The following is a 21,628-nucleotide window of genomic DNA, read 5'->3' on the forward strand; positions in this document are numbered from 1 at the left end:
TCCAGCCCTGTAGCCTGAGCACCTTATCTTAGCTTCAGAAGTGTTAGTTTTTGAAACTACTCGCCCATCTTGCTGTGCTGACAAGCAACAGCTAAAATATCCTGCCCCTCTGGCCCGCGGCCATGCCACCCTCCACCACAAAAGGATGCTGCTATTTCCAGAAGCTTGGCAAACACAGTGAGTATTTTCTGGGAAAACAAAGAAGGGTTCTCAAATCAAGAACAGTGGCTGATAAGAGTCCCCACAGCTACACTGAGTTACTAAGAAAGAGGAGCTTAGCTAAGCTCTGGATGAGGCTGCATTCCTCTCACTACAGCTCATCCACCTGAGGCAGGAAGGAGCCCTGTTGCTGCTCACACACAGCCTAATGTGCACCCACTGCAGACCTCCAGTCTCCCTGGCACAACAGCTTGCAGCGCTGTGACATGAAGAACTTGCTTTTCAATCCTAGTGTGCAAATGTGGGCACATGCGAGTGTCCAGTTGTGCTTGAACTGATGAGGAACATGGATGAAGAGGGATGTAAATGTCTGCCAAACAAAACCAGTGATGGTTTACCTCCTTGTTCTCAAAGAGCAGGGACCGACCTGTCTAGACAAGAAAAGCCCACGGGTCTAAGATGTGTCAGGACTAATGAACAACTGGGATCTTGTTCTGGGAATACAAAACTGAGGTTATGCATAGCACCAGTCACTCATGGGCTGAAGTTAAGCAGAGTGTTCAGTGGAGGACAGGCTTTATGTAATGGTTACATTTTTAGTCAGTCAAGTTATTCTTAGGTTCATCACCAGTCCGTTAGGGAAGGGAGGGGGACGTAAACAACCACAGCAACTTCTAGGACAGATGCCATCTCATTCCTGTAGCTGTTTGGCCATTTCTAGAAATGGCTTCTCCTTCTGCACACTCCACCCTAACACATGGCATGCAGCAATAAATAGCACAATGGGATATGTGACCTCTTGCCCTTTATTTGGCTTGCTGGCTAGCAAACCTTCCGGATCAATGGGCACTGTTGACACTGTTCTGAGCTATTCCAGGATAAGGCAGGTTGCAAAGAAAATCCTGGCTAATGTCACCCCAGCCAAAATGCTTCAGAAATGTCCTACCCAATTCCACCTCTTCTCACAGAAACTCACATCCTGCAAAATCCTTTGTGAGAGTCCAGATCAACCACTATGTAGAGAGGTGGATTTGAACTTAGCCACCCACCAGAACATAGAATCATAGAATAGTTAGGGTTGGAAAGGACCTTAAGATCATCTAGTTCCAATCCCCCTGCCACGGGCAGGGACACTTCACACTAAACCATATCACCCAAGGCCTCGTCCAACCTGGCCTTGAACACTGCCAGGGATGGAGCATCCACAACCTCTCTGGGCAACCCATTCCAGTGCCTCATCACCCTTAAAGAATTTCTTCCTTATATCCAATATCAGCCTCCACTGTCTAAGTCTGAACCCGTTACACGTCCATGCACTCATACATCACACACCTATCATGTGCCTCTCTGTGCCTCATCTGTTCTCTTTTTCGAGCAGAACTGGTTCTAACGGGACTTGGCTGCAGATTCTCTGCTCACCAGAAGAGGGCACCACACACCTCATTAAGGACAAAGGCAGCCTGGAGGCCAGCTGGGATCCCACAGGAATGACCTTCTGGATTGCCGGGAGCAGCTTGGGATTTGTCATCTCCACGCTGCCCAGGAAGGGTTCTCTGGCTTCCTCCTGTCAGAGGGTACGAACTGCAGACGAATGTAGCAGCCTCTCTGCTTCCAGCTGTATAACCTGCTGTTTGCTCTGCAGCTTCGTGAACTGAAGCCTGACCAAGCTCCTACCTAAAAGTCCAGTCTTTCTACAGCAAGGCAATAATATATAGGCCAGTTAGATCTCAGTTCAAACAGTGAAGGTATCCAATACAACCCAGAGAATGAAAGACTCAGATTCGGAACAGTTTAGTACAAGATGGGCCCAAGAATTTCTGTGGACCAACTTAAAGATCAGGGGGAAGCCCCAGGACTAAACAGACCCATGTGGTCTAAAGCCATGCACAGCTAATCCATGTTTTAAGCTACAGTGAGCATACCTTGCAACTTGGCTGTGTAGGTATTCCCACCCTTCCAAAAACAACTGGGCAGCAAGATGTTCATCTTGCTAGAGATGAAGCTTAGTCCAAAACATAGATTCAGGTGACGGGTTGATGGAACATGAGCACTTCTTTAAGCCTCTGCCTCTCACCAGGCACTGAGCAGCAGTCTCGTGCCATTGCTCTGACACCTCTGCTGTTTGTTTCAGGATCCATTTTACCAGGGTCCCCAGAAATCCTCAGTTCTGTTTCAGCTGATCCTACAATGTTTGCCTGGCCTTCGTTCCCTGCTTGCTTCTCACATGTCTCTAATAGAACCCCCTTCTTTTCTTCCCATCATCCTGCCATGTTTAATCTCCAGTACTACACCTATGGTTTTCATAGCAGCTCTCCAGCTGTTGTCACATTTAATCTGCTTTACACTACTCTATGACTATTACTTACAACTATAACTTGACTAACTACCTCCCACTTTTTCCTCTGAGAGCTCAGGACACCATTTACAGTGGGACTCTGCTTAAAGTGCCTTGGGAAAAGCAGCTTGCCTCTAGGTGTCAAAAGAACTTACAGCAAGACTAGCACAGAGTAAAGTCATAGATCTTGAGCATTGAACCACACAGCAGGACCATTGAACCTAAATGTGCCCTCAAGCATGAAGAAAAACCTCCTTTGGGTGACATCACTGAAAAGGGCCAGGAGCCCCCATCAGTGAATCAGTAAATGTTGCACTTGTCTCCCTAATGCCATCTAAGTGCCAGCACTGGGGGATAATGAGAGAAGTCAGACTGATGGTGGATGCTACAGGCCAGATACGGAAGTTCCATGTGGCTTCTTTGTTTCCACCCCTGCTGCAGCATAGATCAGAATTGGGCTCAATTCCTCTCCTAGCATTCAGCTGTGAGCCACAGAGCATACAGAGACAGCCATTTGACCAGCACTGAGCACAGTATCAGGTTATTTCAACCCCTCCCTCACTGCTGCTTCCCTGCTGGCCTTCATTAGCATCAGTAGGATGTGATAAATGTGCCTGACAAACCTAATGCTACAATTTTGCCATCAAACCCAAAATCCAAAATCACCCAGCCTGCTGCCCTCCTTGTCCCAAGGTGGCAGGACACCCCTTCTTGTCCCAAAGGGCTACAGAGGAAAATAACCCCTCTTCACCCCTATTGAAGAGATCAGTGAGCATTAGTGAGAGCAGAACAGATCAGTCAAAGGCAAAACGTGGGTTTGGGCCCCAGAAAGAGTGGTGGCAGCACTGAATCCATCCTCCAGCTGGCCTTTACAGTCCCCCAGAAGGTGCTGTTGGACAGGGAGGAAGGGAGCAGTGGGCTGCTGTGGATGAGCAGCCTACAAAGGGAAGCTCCTTCTGAGCCCCTGCTATCCAGGCTTCGGTTTGTTCCCCACAGATGCTCCATCACAGGCACTAGGAGATCAGAGTTCCTCTCAGCACACAGTCCCAGCCACACCTGAGATAAGGACCAAATTCTCCTCTGGATTGTGCTGGTGCAGATTCAGGGTATAGGTGCCAGCTTTACACCAGGTAAATGAGCTCAGCAGCATCTGTGCCAGGTCCCTTATCTGCAGGGAAAACTGCTGCACCAGGGCCCTGCTGTCAGCACAGCACCTAAGGAGAAGGCAATGAAGAAGAGCAAACAGAGCAGTGGGAGTTGGGTAATTACAGCCAAGCCTGGGCTTAGGATGATGCTGTGCACTGAACCCTGCCTCAGCACAGCCACTAGACCACTTGGGAGAGGGCAAAAGAGGGGGACAACCAGGCAATTGCTTGGATAACACAGCTAAATGTTAATGACTCATAAAGAGAGGCCCATGGTGACAGCTTCCATCAAGGATTTGGGGATCCCACTTTGACAAAAGCGCTGCAAACACATCACTGCCCTTCCAGCCAGCTGCAGTGAGCCAGGAAATGCTGGCCTGAGCAATAGGGAGGGAGACTGGCTGAAAGGGGTCACTGAGCTGGGAAGGAGGAGGATAATGAGTTACTGCAGCAGTGCTCTAATGGTACCTACCTAAGCATGCCACATGCTATCAACTTCAGAACATGGCTTCTTCACAGCAGCCTGTAGAGATGAGGCAGATACTTCTCCTGCATCAGAAGTGATCTTATTAAAAGAGACGGGGCAGGGCATACTGTGACTCTGGGGATGTGTCATGGCAAGCTAGGAAACAGTTTTGGAGCTGAGCACCACAAGCCAACCTGCCTTCTTCCTGACACTTACTTCCATCACATATGGGGGATATGCCATACCAAGGAACACCCAAATCACTTCAGAAATGGGCACGAAGCTTTTTCCTGTCTCCCAAGTATTCTCTGCTGTCCTCAGGGCTTCCTCCATTCTCACAGACTGGTTTGCTGTTGAAGTCTATATCTTAACTGTAACACCTAAAGGCAATGTTTTCAATTGCTGTGAATACTGAGTTTTGATGCTACTCTGAGCCCTGAGAAGATCCAGAACGTAAAGCAGAGACTTTTGCTGGATGACTTTCTGCTTCTAACTAGTTTCCACTGCACTAAGTCTGATCTGAAGCCAGTTGTGGACTAGATGCACTGAAGCTCTCCTCATTGTCTCGGTTAGGCAGAAACACACCGAGTGCCACTATTTGGGAGATGGAACATCCTTTTGCTCTGCCCATGGACAGCATCAAGCAATGCATTAGAATGAGAGGCAATGATACAAGTTGCAACAGGGAAAATTCCAACTAAATATTAGCATTGTTTCTTGAAGAGTTTCAAAACTCCATTTGATGAGGCACTGAGCAATCTGATCTAAGCTGGCTCTGCCTTCAGCACGAGATCCTGACACAGACCTCCAAAAGTCCTTTCCCATCTTATTTATTCTGACTTTACCAACACAGTCATAGATGGGGACTGTGTTAGTGCATGTACTTCCAGCAGTAAACAGAGACAATTCTGAAGTCCCCCAAACCAAGTTCAGAGATTTTGAGGCCAAGATTTATTACCCACATACAGCAGACTTGTGACAAGCCAATCAGACCAACCCACCCCAGGCTTGAAGAGAAGCCTGAAGCTGCCCTGACCTTCTCTTACTGTCTTGTTACACCACAAACTGCACACCTCAAACTCCTGAAATTATGATTTCATTTCCTAATAAGATTCAGACCAAATCTGGTTTTAATCAACAGGAACAACTACAACAAAACAACAACAGTGTAATAACACCAGACCTCCCTTTCTGTCATAGACAGATGCCTATAAGCTGTCACCTTAGATTACCCATTTCTAAAGACATAACAATTAAGTCTTGAACCAATCTGCAGATGAAAAACCACTGAAAACATTAAAACCCTTGGCACAGCATAAAATTATTTTTTCCAGTCTTTTGGTAGCAACAAGATTCTTAACCTCCATGATGAGATGAAAAGTGCCAGATGGCCCTTCATTTCCATTCCTCCATACAGATCCAGCTAACGGCCTTTATCTTTCTGCACCACATGTATTCAAAAATGGGGTGAAAGATCAGGATTATTGCATAGCCATTTTTCACTGGGGCCCAATTTCAAGCCCCTACAAAACATGCAACTGAACAGATTCTATCGCTGCTCTTCCTCTCTGCCTCCAAAACAGGGGGGGTAAAAAAGGTAATTTCTTGGTATGGAAAGTAGTAAAACACTCACTGGAACAGATGGGGAGGCTGCAGAATCAGTTATCTATGTACATCTTTATCAGGGTATTCACACATCTCCCAGGTACTTTGACACTAGAGAGAAGTCTGACCAATAGCACCTCTTTAAATACCCTTAAGACCCTTGCTAAGAACCAGTTCAGTTCCTTCTGCTCCCCCTAACATTGCACTGAATTCATTTTGTTGGAAGATGGTGCTTGAATTCACTTAAGCTCCTCAGCCCTATCCCCAAAAACACCACCACCCCCACACCTACAACCAGAGAACCCCATCAGAACCACATTCAGATCCTGCACTTGTTAATGTCCCTGTAACTTGGTAAGAAAGTTGTTGGAGCTATTCTTCCTTTCAGATTTAATACCAATTGTGTATGATAAGCTGAAAAAGAACACACAGAGGGAATGTTTTAAGCTGGATCCAGAGGAAAAGAAAGAGGAGTTTCTTCCTCAGCTTTAGCCACATGGAAGTTTTCTGTGCATGCCATCCTGGTTTCAGGCACACTCTCTGCCACTCAGGCCAGTAACTAATACAAGTTACTTGTCATGTTTTTAAGACTCTGATTTCTCTCCTTCTCCAAATCACACTCTTTCATCTCATACGTTACATGTATATACACTTAGTTCTGACATCGTGTGTTTTATGACCCTTGTCCATCTGATTTGGTACTTCACAGTGACAAAGGACTCAGGTGAATATGCAGTGGACACAATTTGCATCCTTCCTCCCCTTATACTTCTTTCACAATTATTTATCTCTGCATGGAAAGGAGAAGTTTAGCAGTCAACCCAAGGAACACTAAGCTAAGTAAACTGACATACGCAAGTGGCACCAAGACAGCAGGCTGCAAGCAACCCTCAGTTTCACAGCAGCAGAATGATGCTGCATTGCATAAGTGTAAAATGCCCCTTTTATTTGCTATCAGAAAAGAGAACTATTTCCTCCCTCCTCCTCCTGGGAGGATGGAAACAGATCAGAACCTCAAACCAATCCTTGCACTGGCAGGAACTCAAAAGGTAGACTTGGGAGGGGTTGGAGGAAGATATAAAGGCTGGTAGCTGGAGGCAAAGAGCAGCACTGAACTTGAGAGACTCAAGGAGAGGAGGAATCAGAGACACCAAAACATGAAGATGAACCTGAAACTTCTGTTTTGCCCTGGACTCCTGCTGCTGCTTATTGTCTGTCAAAACCAGGCGATGGCCAGGCCCATTTCCAGCTTACAGGTAAGTGACTGGCTGCTCACTAGAACTGAAAGAAGCTGCTGCTTCTTTAGGACTCAGATGCTTCAGATTAACTCAATTTCTTCCAATCCCAGCTAAAGTAGGAGGAGACACTCAAAGGGATCATGACAGCAGGAACCCTGAGGTGGGCAGACAGAGTTATTAAATGGAGGGATTAAATCCATTACTGGATTTAAATTTCTGATCACATGAAGCAAGTGAAAGCAAAATGTTTTCCCGTAGAATCAATATGGGGATTGCAAACTTCGGGTCATCCTGTGACTGAATGAAGCAATAAACTTTTGGAGTAAAAGGAATTTTTCTGGAAGGACTCTGATCTAGAGCAGTCACCTGCATGATCTTCCCTGAAGCCCCTGGTTTAAGCTTAAAGGGAATGAATGGGTTGTACCTGCATGCTCTCCTCCTCCCTTCAGCAGTGCAGTAATGCAGTCCCAGCTTTTGGGTTCCAGCAACAGAACATGAGAAAGTGTGTTTACATGTGTGTGCCTGCATGTATTTGTATGCGCAGGAATTACAAGTCTTTAGGAAAACACATTTCAGCTACCTGACTTGGGATCTGGCATTCCCAAATACAATGCAACCTTCCACTCTCTAAAGAAATATATAACCCTTGCAGCACCAGTTTCAGTACGTTTCCTGTCATTGCAGTGTTTCTCATTCCAAGATACCAACCATGTTTTCTTGTTCTTCATTCACTCTTGACTCTCTCATCATCTTCCACAACTTATCCCATACCCCAAATCCCCAGCTCCAGGAAAAACTTACCTGCTAGCTTGTCAGCTCAGAACTATAGAATATGGTAACAACACAGAGCCTTAGAGCACTCTCAGAAGGTATACAGTCCTAGCTCAGAGCAGCTTGGTAAGCCAGAAGAAACTAAAGATAACCATCATCAGCTTCAGAAATTACTTCTGTACTTTCATCTTTTGCTAAATGCTCAAATTAAGTTTCTCCAAACTTAGCACAGAGCCTGGCTTATGCAAACATAATGACAGTGGCCCCACAACCCTTCCTTTTTCTCCTCTCCTCCCTCTCCATCATCTACCTTTCCCTTTTTTCAGAGTCTAGCCAAGCTGTTAGATGAGGACCTGGCGCATCCCCTGCTCTCAGAAGAGACAGAGCATGAGCAAGATGACATGATCCTAAGAGGTCCCTTTGATCAGCAAGACACTGAATTCCAGTGGACCCGAAACACTAGGGACCAGCCTGAGAGCATGTCCATGGATGATAGTGCTGTCCAGAGGTATTTCAGCAGCCTCCTAAGTTTACCCCACAGATACCGAGGCAGAAGCAAAAAGGGTCTCTCCAGGGGCTGTTTTGGTGTCAAGCTGGACAGAATTGGGTCACTGAGTGGACTGGGATGCTAACTGCTTCCTATGGTAAGAGAAAGTGAGCAGCACGTGGTCTGTGTGTTAGCATATAACTTGCATAAATATGCAGAGGAGCAGATTTAATTCAGCTTTAAGGTTACTAATTTTACCCACCTCAGAATTCCCTGTCATCAGATATATACTTAAACCCCATGAATGCCACATCTCTGTGTTACCTGCTTTCATTCCTGTCTCCAAGTCAGCTGTCCACATGTCACCTTGTCACAAGAGGCAGATCACAGAGGTTTGCACCAGCTCCCCAGGGATGCTTGTGTCAATCAAAGAAACTCTGAGCAGAGCAGTGGAGCTGACCCTGGCCCTAGAACAGTAAGAAAACAGTTAATATCCATGCATGAAATCCTGTCCACTTAATCTTACTTATTCCTCTGCTTTCTTGACAGGACTGACTTGGAGGTTTCAAAGGACCTGTTGCCTTTCAGTGAGATATTTAGCCCTTATTCATATTGGCTCCACCAACCCATCTACTACATGCTGTACTGAGCAAACTGCACCCCCTCTCTCCCCAGAATTACTTGGCCAATTGAATACATCATTGCTGTACTGCCTGTTTGTATCAGAGTAATATTTTGTGAACGTCTATCTAAAATTTGATTATGGAAAACATTTGTGCTGTGTACTAAATGTATAAATAAACAGGTTTCATTATGGCACAGATAATACACTGTTTTCTCTAATTTGGTGAACTAGCTTCCAACCTTTGCTGTGACTCTTTCATGTATCATTCCTGAGCCTGAAACAGTGCCCCAATTTGCAGTTAGCCACAACCCACTCGAATTCAGAAGCATTTCACAAACCCTTCTTTTTATCAAATCCTTATATTTATAAAAAAACCAAAATCCTTCTTTTTAGCAAAAGAACCTTTTTGATGTTAAGGTACTAGCTAAACATCAATATAACAGGGAAAGGACCAATTCAGACATTTTCACAACAGAGTCATCAGAAACCAGGACACAAAGCCCCAAGTCCTTGACCATTACAATTTGACCTAAAGGGGCAGCTATATAGTAAAGCTGTTACTCTGCATTTGGATCTGCCACTGACACAGGAAATGACTGCTTCTTACTAGTACAGAATCACAGAGTGGTTTGGCTTGGAAAGGACCTTAAGATCATCTGGTTCCAATCCCCTGCCATTGGCAGGCACCTTCCACAAGACCACTGTGAAGAAAGCTTGAGGGCACCCTACTTTTCCATAGGCACATCCAGACACTGCAAAGCATTTTCCAGACAAAAAAGTAGAGTTGAGATTATACCAAAAAGCATGTATCTGACCATTCTATTTATTAAGCAAACCAAGTGTTCACTGAATCTAACTACAAACAAATCTGAGCACGGCTACGTGGCAAACAACCTGAGCCAAAGGAATTCGGTATGAAGGCTGGTTTGCCAGTCTCATGACTGTGCTATCCCAATTTGATGAGAGCTGAACTCTGCAAGCAGCTCCCTGGGAATCAGCAAGCATTCTGCTCACACAGTGTCTATGCTATCGGTCACAAATGAAGGCCCAGCTGTTCACTTCCAGCCTTTTGCTTGGAATGGACAGATGGGATACACAGTTGTACTCCTCCCATTCTCTTGCCCACAATACAGATGCTCCTGGAAGAAAATATGCTGGTAATAAGCCTATTCCTAACTGGAGCCCTGGATGCAAACTGCAACAGAGTACAAACATAGATGCAAAGCAAGTTCATCAGCAACCATCTGGCTGCATGTGCTCTGGCAGTTCAGCTCGCATTAGGAAAGCCTGTTAGCACAAAGCAACCAGAGGTCTAGTTTCTGAGCCTGCCTCAGTCACTTTAATTCCATGATTTGGTTCTGCTCCTCCTAACCACAGTTCCCATATAATGCAAGCAATCCAGGACCTGCTGGAGGACTATTCAGAGCCAAACTAATGACAGCTTTATTCATCTATCATGCTATTTTCAATATATAACTTCCATCCAGATGCCACAGACTTGATCTGCAGAGGACATCAGTACAACAAGCTCATAAGCATATGTTTCAACACTTAGGAGCTGACTCTCAGAGACCAGTAAGAACAGACTGATTTCTTAATGGAGATACTCTCCCCTTGCACAAGCTGCCAAGAGCTGCTCTCTCTTTCTCCTTGCCATCTTTTACTCTTTACATCTTGCACATTAAGACATCACCATTAATTCTACATGTCTATGGCTTTTCCACCCTCTAGAATATTTCCCTCCTCAGACTAGTAGTTAGGAGGTTATCAAAACAAATCCTGAACAGAAATTCAACAACATATCCTGAAGGCTTCTCCAGTTAACAGGTCTTCTTAGGTCTTCTGCTGTTTGCTGCTTATTCTGTTTAAGTTAACTGTGATAACAAAGCTGCAGCAAGAGTGAAAAGGCCCTACACAGATACTTGCTGTCAAGGAAAGGGCTCATCACTTACATAGGCACCCTTGAGTATAAGCTCCTGAACAATGGAATAGCACAAATAACAAATCTCTTGTATTATATTCCTCTTCCGTAGCAAAGCAACAAGAAACCGAAACATTTCACCTGTCAGATGAAGAATTAAAGTGGGGAGTAGAGGAGGAAAGAATAAATCAGTCTTCAGCATAATTCACATATCAATAGGCAGGATTTGCATGTCTTAAAACTAATGCTGAAAATTAATCAGTGTGAGCAGCTTTTCCAGATGGAACCCCATAAAGTGCACAGTAATCCATGTGCAAATTCTGCTGGGACTCTGAAGTCTTGCTAGGGCATAGAGATGACACCCTCCCTTACTTTAGCTTCCATTACACAAAGACCTCTGCCCCACACAAACGTGACCAAAGAGATTTCTGATTCATTATTCTAACTTATCACACCTTTACACAGTCAGGAAGAGATTTTCACTTCTTTTCCCCCCAAACACGAGTGACTTACACTAAGAAGCAGCAGACATGCTTACTTGTGGGAACCTGGCAGGAAGCATCCAGCTCCCTTATATAGAGTCCTCCTTCAGGCACATGAGCTCCAGGGCTGGCACAGGTGCAACCTGTATGGTGGAAAAGGTAATCCCCACAGCCCATGGTCATTATGGTGTCAAACAATGAAAAGCAAGTATCTTGTGCCTGTTGGTGTTAATGGGAAGGTTACAGCCTCCTTCCTAATAATCCAGTCTGATAGCCTGCTGCCTAACTGTAGGAGTAGGCACATTCTAACAGGCATAAAGCTTCCTGATGTTGAAATCTCACTGAAAATCAATGAAGGGCAAGTGCTGCTGAGTGTTTCCTGAACATCCTCAGCCTGTTTCCAAACTCAGCTACACCAAACTAAACATAAACTGTGGGTTGTGGAAATTATCTGCAGATAAAATAACAGAGGGCAGAGGAGGTTGAAGACTGAACTGTGAGCACTCATGAACAGAACTACCAAAGATGAGTAAGAAACAGAGAAGAGCTCCAGTTCCACAGAGACTGAGCTGGTAATGTGCCTCCCATCACCTGGCATTTTATGTGAGCATTTAAAAAAAACACATTTCAGAAAGCAAGAGCAATTGCTGTCACATAAAAGGCTCTATAATTAGGTCCCACTGAAGCCAGGTGTGTTTGTACTTTAGGTAATTTGAGTTCTATTAGCATTTAAATAATCAAAGCTAACCTTTGAAGTCAGCATGCCACTCAGGTGGGGGAAGCTCATCTTTAGCTGTGTCATTTCCATCTCCACTAAGCAGCAGTGTGTGAATTTACAGACCAGGATTACAGAGGGTGCTGAGGAGAAAAGCCTGCAATAAAGCTACTACACAGAAAGATACGTTTCTCAAATGTGTCTGCTTTGGGGATACCTGTTTCTAGGTGTTTTTTAGGCAGCAACCAAGATTTGGTCTCATCCAACACTGAGGTCTACCTAGTTTATTACTAAGGGAGTAAACTGTATTTATTTCCCTTGTACATGGGATCTGTACATTCACACTGTTTTATCCCTTTCCACTCCTGTCTTTACTACACACAAAATCAAGGATGATGCACATAAGGCATCTGCCCTTATTCTGTAGCAACACAATACCTGACGTGAGCTTCCTTCTGTCATGTCCTATACTTTCAAAACATGCACCTCATTTCTCTGCCAGATTCTTCTTTGTTGGGATGCTTTACACAAAACCACTTTTCAACTGTTAAGGCTGCTGGATGCCGAGATCATTGCCCCACACCAGCTGATCTTGCTAGTTTGCTTCTAATCTAAGGTAAATTATATCAGATGTAGGTAGATATGTGAGACAGGAGGACAAGAAAACGGGGGGAGATGGAAAAATATACTGTATGTTATTGCTTGTTCATGCAGCACATTGGTCCAAAACCCTCTGAACTCAGAGAAAAGACTTTCTCTGGCTTTGCTGAGCTTTAGGACACGCTCTAAAATAAGGGCCCAAGCAGAAATCACTGCATATCAAGTGAAACAAGAAAAGATCTATGAGTGTGCTGGCTAAGCAACAAAGAAAGGCAGAAAGCAGAAATTTAGTGTCATTGCTTTAATATTACCCAGGTAATATTACCCATGCTGCTCTACCCACCGGGTATCATGGGTTCTGCCTTTCATCCTGTTAGGATCTAACAGGATCATCTTGATTTGCACCCCAGGACCAGTGGAAATTGTACTCATTTATAGCTGATATTCACCACTGACACAGGAAAGATGCTGTGAGTTTTACTGCAAGTTAATAAGAAGCTGCTGTAGAGCTCTGAGGTGAAATAAGAGAGTTGTATACAAACAGGCTGCCTGTTACATTAGTAACTCAAAGACTTTTACCTGGGGAGCATCAACCCAAAGATCTACAAATTCTGTTTCTTTGGGGGAAGGCCCCTGGGCTTTCTGGAAAGAGTACTTGTTCCATAGGAATTTCTCATCCAACCCATGGCTGGGGGGGGCACAGAATACACCATCATATATGGGAAAGGTGGTGGGATGAGGAGAGGGTGCTGACTGATTCAATGCTGCAGCCAAGGCATGGCTGGAGGGCAAATAATGTTTGTAGCAAAGTGTTCAGCTACGCCATTGCTCAAGGTGCTAAAAGGTTCGTGCCTCTTAGCTATAAGAGAGAAGGGTTTGCAGACAATGCCAGAGGAAATGAAGAACCATCATCACATGAATTTGTGAGGAAGGAAAATCTAACCCCAAATCTCAGGACGTGGTCTATCCACACAGCACAGAAATAAGTACACAGAGTACAAAAAGGTGTTGGAAGCTGCTGCAGACAGAGGAAAATTTCCAATCCCCCTCCTCCCTTCTCTCCCCATGGAGGAGAAATGATCTATCCCTCATCCCCTGGGAGGGGGAAGCAACACCCTGCTTGAGCCAGCTCACAGCTCCTGGGTGCCTGCAGATGTGAGGCAGAGCAATCAGGCAGAAAGGGTCTTTCACTGCATCAACTCCTTCCTAACAGGGATGGAGAGGGGAGGGGGAAGAAATCACTGGGAAAAGGAGTGCTGCCAGGAGGGGAGGAGATGACTCGGGGCAGCTCTCTGCTCTGAAGGAGTCACTGCACTCAGGGGACCCTCCTCTCCTGGAGGGTCACCTGTGGGGCCAGTTGTAACCAGTTCCCTTATCGAAGCCGAGGGGCAGAGTGCGTGGCTCCTGCGGGGATCTGGCAGGAGGCAGCTGAGCTCCCTCCGGGCAGAGTGGGGATATAAGGAGAGGTATCCATGGGCAAAGCAGTGACACGGTGCCGAGCTGGCATAGGATAGGATACGATAGGATATAGGATATAGGATAGGATGCATCTCCCCGCTCTCTGCTGCGGGGCCTCGCTGCTGCTGCTCGTCCTGCCGTGGGCCGGATCGCAGCCGGCCGGTGGCGACCACGGCGCGGAGCTGCGGGCCCTGCAGGTACCTGTGCCGGCGGGGGCCGGGGTTCCCGGGGCGGTCACCGCACCCGTTCTGATGGGGCGGAGCGGGGCTCTCCGTGCCCCGCCACCGCCTTCCCTTCTCCTCTCCCTTCTCCTTCCCTCTCCAGGACCTCCTGGAGGCGCTGGGGCAGCTCCGGGAGGAGGAAGGGGAATCGGGCCCGGAGGACGAGTCGGCGACCGGGGCTGAGGACGGCGGCTCCGAGTGGGAGCTCTCGGGGCCGGAGGGCGGCCCGCCGGGGACCCCGCTGCCGGCAGAGGGGTGGCAGAGCCAGTGGAGGAATCTCCTCTCCTCCTACAGACGGAGGCACTTCTCCGGCTGCTTCGGGACGAGGATGGAGAGGATCGGCGCGCAGACGGGGCTGGGATGCAACCACTACAAAGCCCGTAGGTCCCCGCGGCGCAGGGAACGGGGGGAGGCCGGAACTCGGCCCTGAGACCGCCGGAGCGGTGGCAGCCGGGGCAGCCGCTGAGAGGCCGCTGTCCCCGGCTGAAAGCCCCGGAGCGGCTCCCCCGCAGCTCTCCGCCCTTCTCTTCCAGGTTTCTGGAGGAGAGGGAGAAGCTGAAACCAGGGCCGGCTCCCGAGCGCTTCCATGCCAGTGTCCTGCAGCCAGTCAGGCTACCCCCGGAGCCTCTGCCACGGTGGGGTGTGGGGCATTAAACTTTTGTACAAAGCCTGATTTGTCTTTTCTGAGTGAGTTTTTGGGGTTACACAATCAGAAGATACAGAAATCCCTTCCAGAGCGCTCCTCTCCCTCTGCCCTGAGGCTCAGTCACGACCCTGGGCAGAGCATCCCGCCCAGTCTGCACAAGCCATTTGCCGGGGGTTGCAGCAGCAGGAAGGATGGTGGTTGCATCCTGCCAGGGCAATGATCAGTCCAGTGCCCCTCACACAGCACTGAAAAGGTCCTACCAGGCCCCTGTGCCAGCTCTGGAGCCAGGCCGGGATGCCTTTCCCAACAGCTTCACCACCCAGTAGCTGTGAATCCTCCCAGGAGGTGGGCATCGGGCTCGGGTCTAATTCCAGGTGATCTCCTACACTCGGCCCTGTCGTGCGTGCTAAGCCGCCGGTACCGGTGCCAAGTGTGGCCGTGGGGTGCCCCTGAGGACAGAAGGGCTACAGCACCTTAGAAATGCACTTGCAGCGGGCGCGGAGCGGCTGCGGCCGCGGGCGGGCGCGTTCAGCACCCGGGACAGACGCCAGTCGCTCCGCACGACGAGCGCCGGCTCCGCCGCTCTCCCGACGGGTCCCATCCCGCTGCCCCGACTCACGGCCTTGGCCTTCAGCGCAGCCCCCTCGCTCTCCAGCCCGGGTTTCACGCACACCCCTCCCAGGACAAGGCTGTGAACGAAGCGCAGGGCGCCCCAAGCAGACAGAAAGGCTCGAGGCATTGCCAGACACCCTGCAGCAGAGGAGCTGCGGGAGGAAGGGCCTGTGCTGCCTGCAAAGGAAGGGGCAGCACATCGCAGAAATAATGCATCCCGAAACAAGCCATGTCTGCGATTAAAGTTGCTTCCCCCATGGAAAAAGTGAGGCATCACTTAACTATCTTAACTGCAGTATGGCCTGTCCTGTGATCGCAGTGCTGCATGCCCTGCACCAGGCGTTATTACATTTCTCTTTTGTTTCCTACGCTCATCTCTTCATTTCCTTCGTAATCAAACTGAATTGCAAAGCAAGGCAAGAGAGCTTGGGTGGGGTATGGCAGAGTCTTGGCAAAGGTTTAGTCACTGGGAGATGAAAGGAATCCAAGCCCAGCCTCTTCCTCAGAACAAAGGCTCTTCACAATCAGCTCTAGCACTTGTCAGCTGTAAAATGGCAGTAGGAGAATGGACACCCCCGGAAGGATGTGCAGTGGAAGGGGGCATCAGATCTACCGACCGAAGGAATCCACCAGCCCCGAGGCTTACAGTCTGCAGCCATACAGGGCTGAAAACCAAGGGCATGTCCCCATCCTGCTGGGAAGGGGCTGAGCTCCCTCCATGTACCATCCTCCTTCCCACAGGGAACACATGGGGCTGCTAGCAGCACCCTTGAAGGTCTTCCTCTCTGGTCTGAGCAACCAAGGCTGCTTTCTAATGAAGCCCTACATCACTGCATCTCTTATCCCGTACCCTGGGGTGCTACTGGGGAAATGTGCTGATTTTCCAGCCCTAAAACAAGTCACAGAGTGCTTTTTCTAGGAATCTGCTGCCCTGGCAAGACTCCCAACAGGGGCTTTACCAGACTGACGGCCAGCTGAGCACAGGCAATGCTGTATTGCGACTATCCACTGCCAGGCTATAGTGCCTAAAGTCTACATTAATCTTGCCAGAATGATGATACTAAGATACTGCAGGCAAAGAAACAAGAGAGCTTAATAGCTCCAACAATGAGTAGTTGAGTTCTCACATTATACACTCCATTTGCTTTGGTAGGACTGTGCAGTGGGTAATAGAGGGCAGAATTTGGCTTTGAAAATGCAAAGACTGTGATGGTCAGCCCTTTTATCCCATCCACATATTTCCACACAAAGAACATGAAACAGTACACAGAAATCTTCCTGCCTTAGAAAAGTATTGTCACCATTTAAGTCAGAGCCCTATATGTCATTTACCTGCTGTGTAATACAGAAGATGGAAAAGGAACAAAGGGGGATTAAAAAAGGAGTATCTCTTGCTGCAGGTTATTGAATACAATCCTGGAATATTAGACTGTTTCAGAGGGACACGGCACTCGCAGCTAAATACTTCACACCTATGACTGATACTGCATTCCTTGGTTCTTTGCTGCTGGGTTTGTGCCCCACGGGCTGCTTTACAGATGTGCCGAGCTCTGGGTAAAACAAGCGGCAGAGTGTTTTCACACAGAGAATACTCAGCGGGTGGGGTGTGAAAGGAAAGAAAACAAGAAATAAATAAGTCAAATCAAATGAAATGATCTTAAATTGGGTACTCAGTATTAATGACTAATTCTGGTTTGTGTCCTAATGCTTTCTCGGTTTACCAAACAAAGTTACTCCCTGGCGCATACAAACACACACCCCCAAGAGCAGCTGTAAGAGAGTATTTGTAACTGATTAGTGAATTATACACACACTGCACTAGGGAGTGTTAATTACAAACTAAAAATAAGCTATCAGGATCTTCTTTCTTAATAGCATAGAATAAGAATGCTTTAGGATACATAATAAAACCCTTGTACTGCCTCCATGTACTGCAAAAGAAAGCACTGGGAAAAATAGGGATTGCTCTTATAATAAAGGAGTTCATCAGAACTCATCAGAGTTGGGCTGACTTGAAGCTATATTAGGGAAAAGTAGCATTTGAGCTTGACTTCACAACCTTGAGAATGTCCTTTCTAGTATAATTTTGGTAGCTGATCATGTGAACGGTGTGCACATGTTCATGCACAAACAGCATGTTAGCACATTTAAGACATGAGAAATATTTTATCGTTCTCTTGTTACTTGGAAACTGTACTCAGGAGATTCTTTCAAGATCAATGGTATTAGAAGTCAGGTTTTTTGACTTTTATATGATTTTATTGCAAGCAAAATTTTATTGCGAGACTGACATATTCAACTTGCTCATATAGTCATTGTTTCAGTTTAGAATAAGAAGTAACATTAGGAAAATGAAGGATAAGCAATATGCTTCATGATTTAGAGTTCTCCTGCAGCTCTGGCAAGAAGATGAGATTTTAGTTGCACTATATGCACAAAGAAACGCTGGAAGATGAACTTGAAGCAAAGTGGCATTTCTGCAATTTCTCATTTAAGCATAGGCAGCTTTAGGTAAACTTGAAAACTCCAGTTCTCAACCAAACAACTAAATATGCTTTGGTTTTAATATATTAAACTAAACATTTCAGTTTAACCCTTCCCAGAACACACACACACACAAATCCATTCACTCTTCCTTAGGGCCAGACTCCAATACCTTTGCTGAGCAACACCAAAAGCCATCTAGCTAAAGTTCTCGGCGAGCAAGTTGTATGATGTATCTTGTAGGATGGCACAAGAAGATTGTTCCTGAATCTGAGCATCTCTTCCTTAATATTTATTGTTGTCAGGTCAAGCCTTACCATCGAAGTTTAAAGAAATCCCATGGATTTAAATGTTTAATAAAGACTAGTGGTTTTCAGTGGTGTCGGAGCCAGTTCCCGCAGGGAGCTGGAAGTATTCGGTGTCCTGCAGTCAGTCTAGAAGTTATCATCTGGATTGAGGTGCAGATTGAGGTTCCTCCGTTGTTGTAACGTGCAAAGTCCCAACGATGATATCACCCCAATAGCAATGAGAAAAGAGAAGTGGCCCAAACCTGGGATTTTCAGCATACTCCATGGTATGCAGTGGCTGCGCAGATTCCATATATAGAAGGAAAATGTGCATGGTACTTTAGGTGTCCTAAAAGTAGATTTATCTTCAGCCTTAACTCTCCACCAAATACTCATCTGAAAAGCCTTTCATTTTCCCTATAAAAGGTAATTTCCCTATGGAAAGCTTCTGAGTGGAGTTTAGAGCAGTTTCAGGGTTGTTTCCCATCTCTGTAAATCTGACCATAGGGGTCTCTTGAAAGAAAATTGCTAAGAATTTCCAACTGGACTATGTAATCACAGCGCCTGGTATCAAGAGGAGGGGGAGTGACATGAAATCACTGACTTGTGACATACATTCCTCAGCAACAGCAGCTGCTGCCTAATGACAGCTAATAAAGGGAATCTTCCCTTGACAGAGCTGCATGCCTGCAATGGGACTGGAATGTGCCCCAGATAAATCCACTGATAACCTAGGAAGCAGAGATCACACCCAAAGAGTATAAAAGACAAGCTTCGGAAGAGAGTGGATAGGACAAGGAAGAGAGAGACCTGAAGAGATATCTCAGAAGAAACAGCTTGAACTTCCCTATTCCAAACGAAGCCAGCACCATGGACACTAAAGGCACATTTTCCTGTGGCTTCCTCTTGCTGCTGCTCATCCAACTCCAGCCCGGCAGAGCCAACCCTATCTACAGCCTCAGCCCTGCTAAAGAACTGGCCAGCATGGAGGTGAGGACTCTCTCCTTTTTGCAAGGTTAAATATTCAGGGTGCTTAACAGAGTGTGAGGTGGTGGTTTTGCCTTTCTTTTGCACAATCAGATAGCTGCATCAGTGATCACACGCTAGGAGACAAAGTCTCAGTTCTTCAGAGGGGTTGAAAGAAGCTCTACAGAGCAATAGCTTCACTTGAGCTCCTGGATAGCAGTGGGAAACAAAATTGTGGTGTTGTGGGATGTCTGCTTTGGCTCTCTGGTTTTCTCTTAAAGATCCACCTTCCTGGGAGTAAATTCCCAGAGAAGGAAAAAAGTATCACAGTATCTGCATAAGAACAAACAGAAAATGCTCAGGAAGGCTCCTGTTTGTCCCACTAAATAGCAGGGACAGTGAAGCAGGACAGCCATACGGCTCTAGCTTTGCAGGTTTAAGAGAACTGGCTGCATAAGGATGGGAGATGAGGAGGTAAAGTGAAGCACCCAAAGGCAAACATTTAGAGAAGCTGCTAGAGGAACAGTATGATCATTTAGTGTGGCTCAGCCAGAAAGCTTCTAGAGCTATGAAATTACCAGCTGTGTATTTTAATGAATGATAGAGAACATCCATTGCAGCAGCACAATACAAGCTCTAGGTTCAGTCTTGCAAGATGCAACCTTTCCTTGGGCTGTAACAGTGATCAGCTTCTTACAGCATCAGACCCTGAGAAAAAACTACACAAGATGATCAGGACAGTGTCAGCCAAAGCTAAAACATCCCCAGCCTCTAGGCTGATTCCAGCAGCTATCTGAGAAGAGTGGCTTCCAAATTCACTGTCTTGCAAGCTGTAAGGCTCACTCCTTTCCATTCTGCTTCTAGAGATGGACAATTCTATTCCTCTCATTGGTTGAGCTGATCTTTGTTATACAAAGCTTTAAAAATTATATAGAATGGTACCCAGGAAGCAGTCACATAGCAGACCTGAATTTAGCACACAGGTATTTTCATGTTACTTTAAGAAGCAGCAATCCTCTAGCTGCTGGGCAGAGATCAGTGAAAACACCAAGAGCTACTCCAAGTGATGTCCATTGAAATAGCCAGGGGTGAGAAACAAGGAGATGGTCTTAACCAGAAAAGCAGAAAGCCAATTGCTGGCAAGCAGCATTGCAGGCAACTTGAGAACACAGGAGTAGACTGTGGATTCAGAGGTATTCTGAGATAGAGTACTGTGAGCTGAGTAGTATCTCCCTGTGCAACAGCTTGCTCTTTTTCTCTGCCAAGCGCTCTTCTAACCTTGCCAATAAGATACGCTCTGATAGCAAGCTACAGATAGGTGGAATTAATGTGATCAGGGATTTACTGCAGAGGACAGAGCTCAAGTACCACCCTGGGATCCAACCTGATAGTCTCCTAAAGCTGGCTATGGGACCATTGATGAATGCAGCACTGGATGATAGGAAGAGTTAGGAAATTAGCACAAAACAAAGAATTTCATGAAATCAATCCTTCTATTGTAGGCTCTGCTGGAAAAACTGGAGGATAAGTTTGCAATGATTGAAGCCCTGGAGTCCAATCCTGACCTGCAAGAACCCAAAACCCAGGAGGAGATCCCACCAGAACTCATGGATGACAGCGATGACCAGAAGGCTGAACCCAGGCTAGCACCCAGCACCCCTCTGTCCTACAGGGACCCCTTCCTCAAGAGACTGAGGGGGCTGCAGATGCCCAGGATGATGAGAGATTCTGGCTGCTTCGGGAGGAGGATTGATAGGATCGGCTCCCTGAGTGGAATGGGTTGTAATGGTGAGTCCATCTAAGCCATTTCTCTGAACAGAACAGATTGCATCTGTTATTTGTGACAAGGGAAGAGCAGGTTTTCTTTTAAGCCTTGAATAAGTCACAGCTTCAGAAAGGAATTAATTTTAGCTTAATACTGAAGCTAGCATTGATTTCCGAAAGAAAACCTGTGTCTATTGATTCAGTAGGTAAAGGCACTGCTGAAAATGGTGCATATACTGAGGAGGAAATCAGTCCTGGTAACACTTGTTTCACGTTTGGCTTGCAGGTTCCAGAAGGCACTAAGACAACCTCCCTATACCCTACTCTGAAGAATGCTTTACAGTACCTGTTCCTCCCCAGACGAAAGTCGGCTGCTTTCTAAATTCTTCAACAGAAAGTGATTCCTATTTCTATTTATTTATTTATTTATTTATTTGATGGTTGGTTGTTGGTTTGTTTTTTTTTAAGAACATTTCTTACTCTAGCACCAAGAGATCATCTTTAAATAAAACTAACACATCAGACATCTCTGCTGGACCTCTCTCCTGTCTGTTGCATTAAAATGTCTTGTATTTTCCTAAAGTCAGAAGCCTATGTTTTATTGAAAAGGCTGATCCACAAGGCTGGGTCTTACTTACACT

The 21,628-nt window shown here is 46.4% G+C and overlaps 3 protein-coding genes across 3 annotated transcripts; all 3 read left to right on the forward strand.

Moving 5' to 3' along the window:
- The first annotated feature begins 6,873 nt into the window (after positions 1-6,873).
- LOC101873561 (C-type natriuretic peptide 1) lies at positions 6,874-8,351 on the forward strand. The gene is made up of 2 exons (XM_005143677.2): positions 6,874-6,966; positions 8,046-8,351. Exons 1-2 carry the CDS (start codon positions 6,874-6,876, stop codon positions 8,349-8,351), a joined length of 399 nt encoding a protein of 132 aa, XP_005143734.2.
- A 5,742-nt stretch (positions 8,352-14,093) lies between these two features.
- LOC117436844 (natriuretic peptides A-like) lies at positions 14,094-14,787 on the forward strand. Its single transcript, XM_034068215.1, has 3 exons — positions 14,094-14,204; positions 14,332-14,608; positions 14,762-14,787. Exons 1-3 carry the CDS (start codon positions 14,094-14,096, stop codon positions 14,785-14,787), a joined length of 414 nt encoding a protein of 137 aa, XP_033924106.1.
- Positions 14,788-19,036: 4,249 nt separating this feature from the next.
- LOC101873392 (natriuretic peptides A) lies at positions 19,037-21,566 on the forward strand. The gene is made up of 3 exons (XM_005143676.3): positions 19,037-19,247; positions 20,726-21,011; positions 21,274-21,566. The coding sequence occupies exons 1-3, from the start codon at positions 19,128-19,130 to the stop codon at positions 21,288-21,290; spliced, it is 423 nt and encodes a 140-aa protein (XP_005143733.2). The 5' UTR covers positions 19,037-19,127; the 3' UTR covers positions 21,291-21,566.
- The last annotated feature ends 62 nt before the right edge of the window (positions 21,567-21,628 follow it).

This window comes from Melopsittacus undulatus, chromosome 12 (assembly GCF_012275295.1).
Source record: "Melopsittacus undulatus isolate bMelUnd1 chromosome 12, bMelUnd1.mat.Z, whole genome shotgun sequence".
Lineage (NCBI taxonomy): Eukaryota > Metazoa > Chordata > Aves > Psittaciformes > Psittaculidae > Melopsittacus > Melopsittacus undulatus.

Coding starts and splice junctions, on each gene's coding strand:
- LOC101873561 (XM_005143677.2), top strand. CDS start 6,874: ATGAACCTGAAACTTCTGTTTTGCCCTGGACTCCTGCTGCTGCTTATT. Junction 6,967..8,045: donor GGCCCATTTCCAGCTTACAG/GTAAGTGACTGG, acceptor CCCTTTTTTCAG/AGTCTAGCCAAGCTGTTAGA.
- LOC117436844 (XM_034068215.1), top strand. CDS start 14,094: ATGCATCTCCCCGCTCTCTGCTGCGGGGCCTCGCTGCTGCTGCTCGTC. Junction 14,205..14,331: donor CGGAGCTGCGGGCCCTGCAG/GTACCTGTGCCG, acceptor TTCCCTCTCCAG/GACCTCCTGGAGGCGCTGGG. Junction 14,609..14,761: donor ATGCAACCACTACAAAGCCC/GTAGGTCCCCGC, acceptor CTTCTCTTCCAG/GTTTCTGGAGGAGAGGGAGA.
- LOC101873392 (XM_005143676.3), top strand. CDS start 19,128: ATGGACACTAAAGGCACATTTTCCTGTGGCTTCCTCTTGCTGCTGCTC. Junction 19,248..20,725: donor AAGAACTGGCCAGCATGGAG/GTGAGGACTCTC, acceptor CTTCTATTGTAG/GCTCTGCTGGAAAAACTGGA.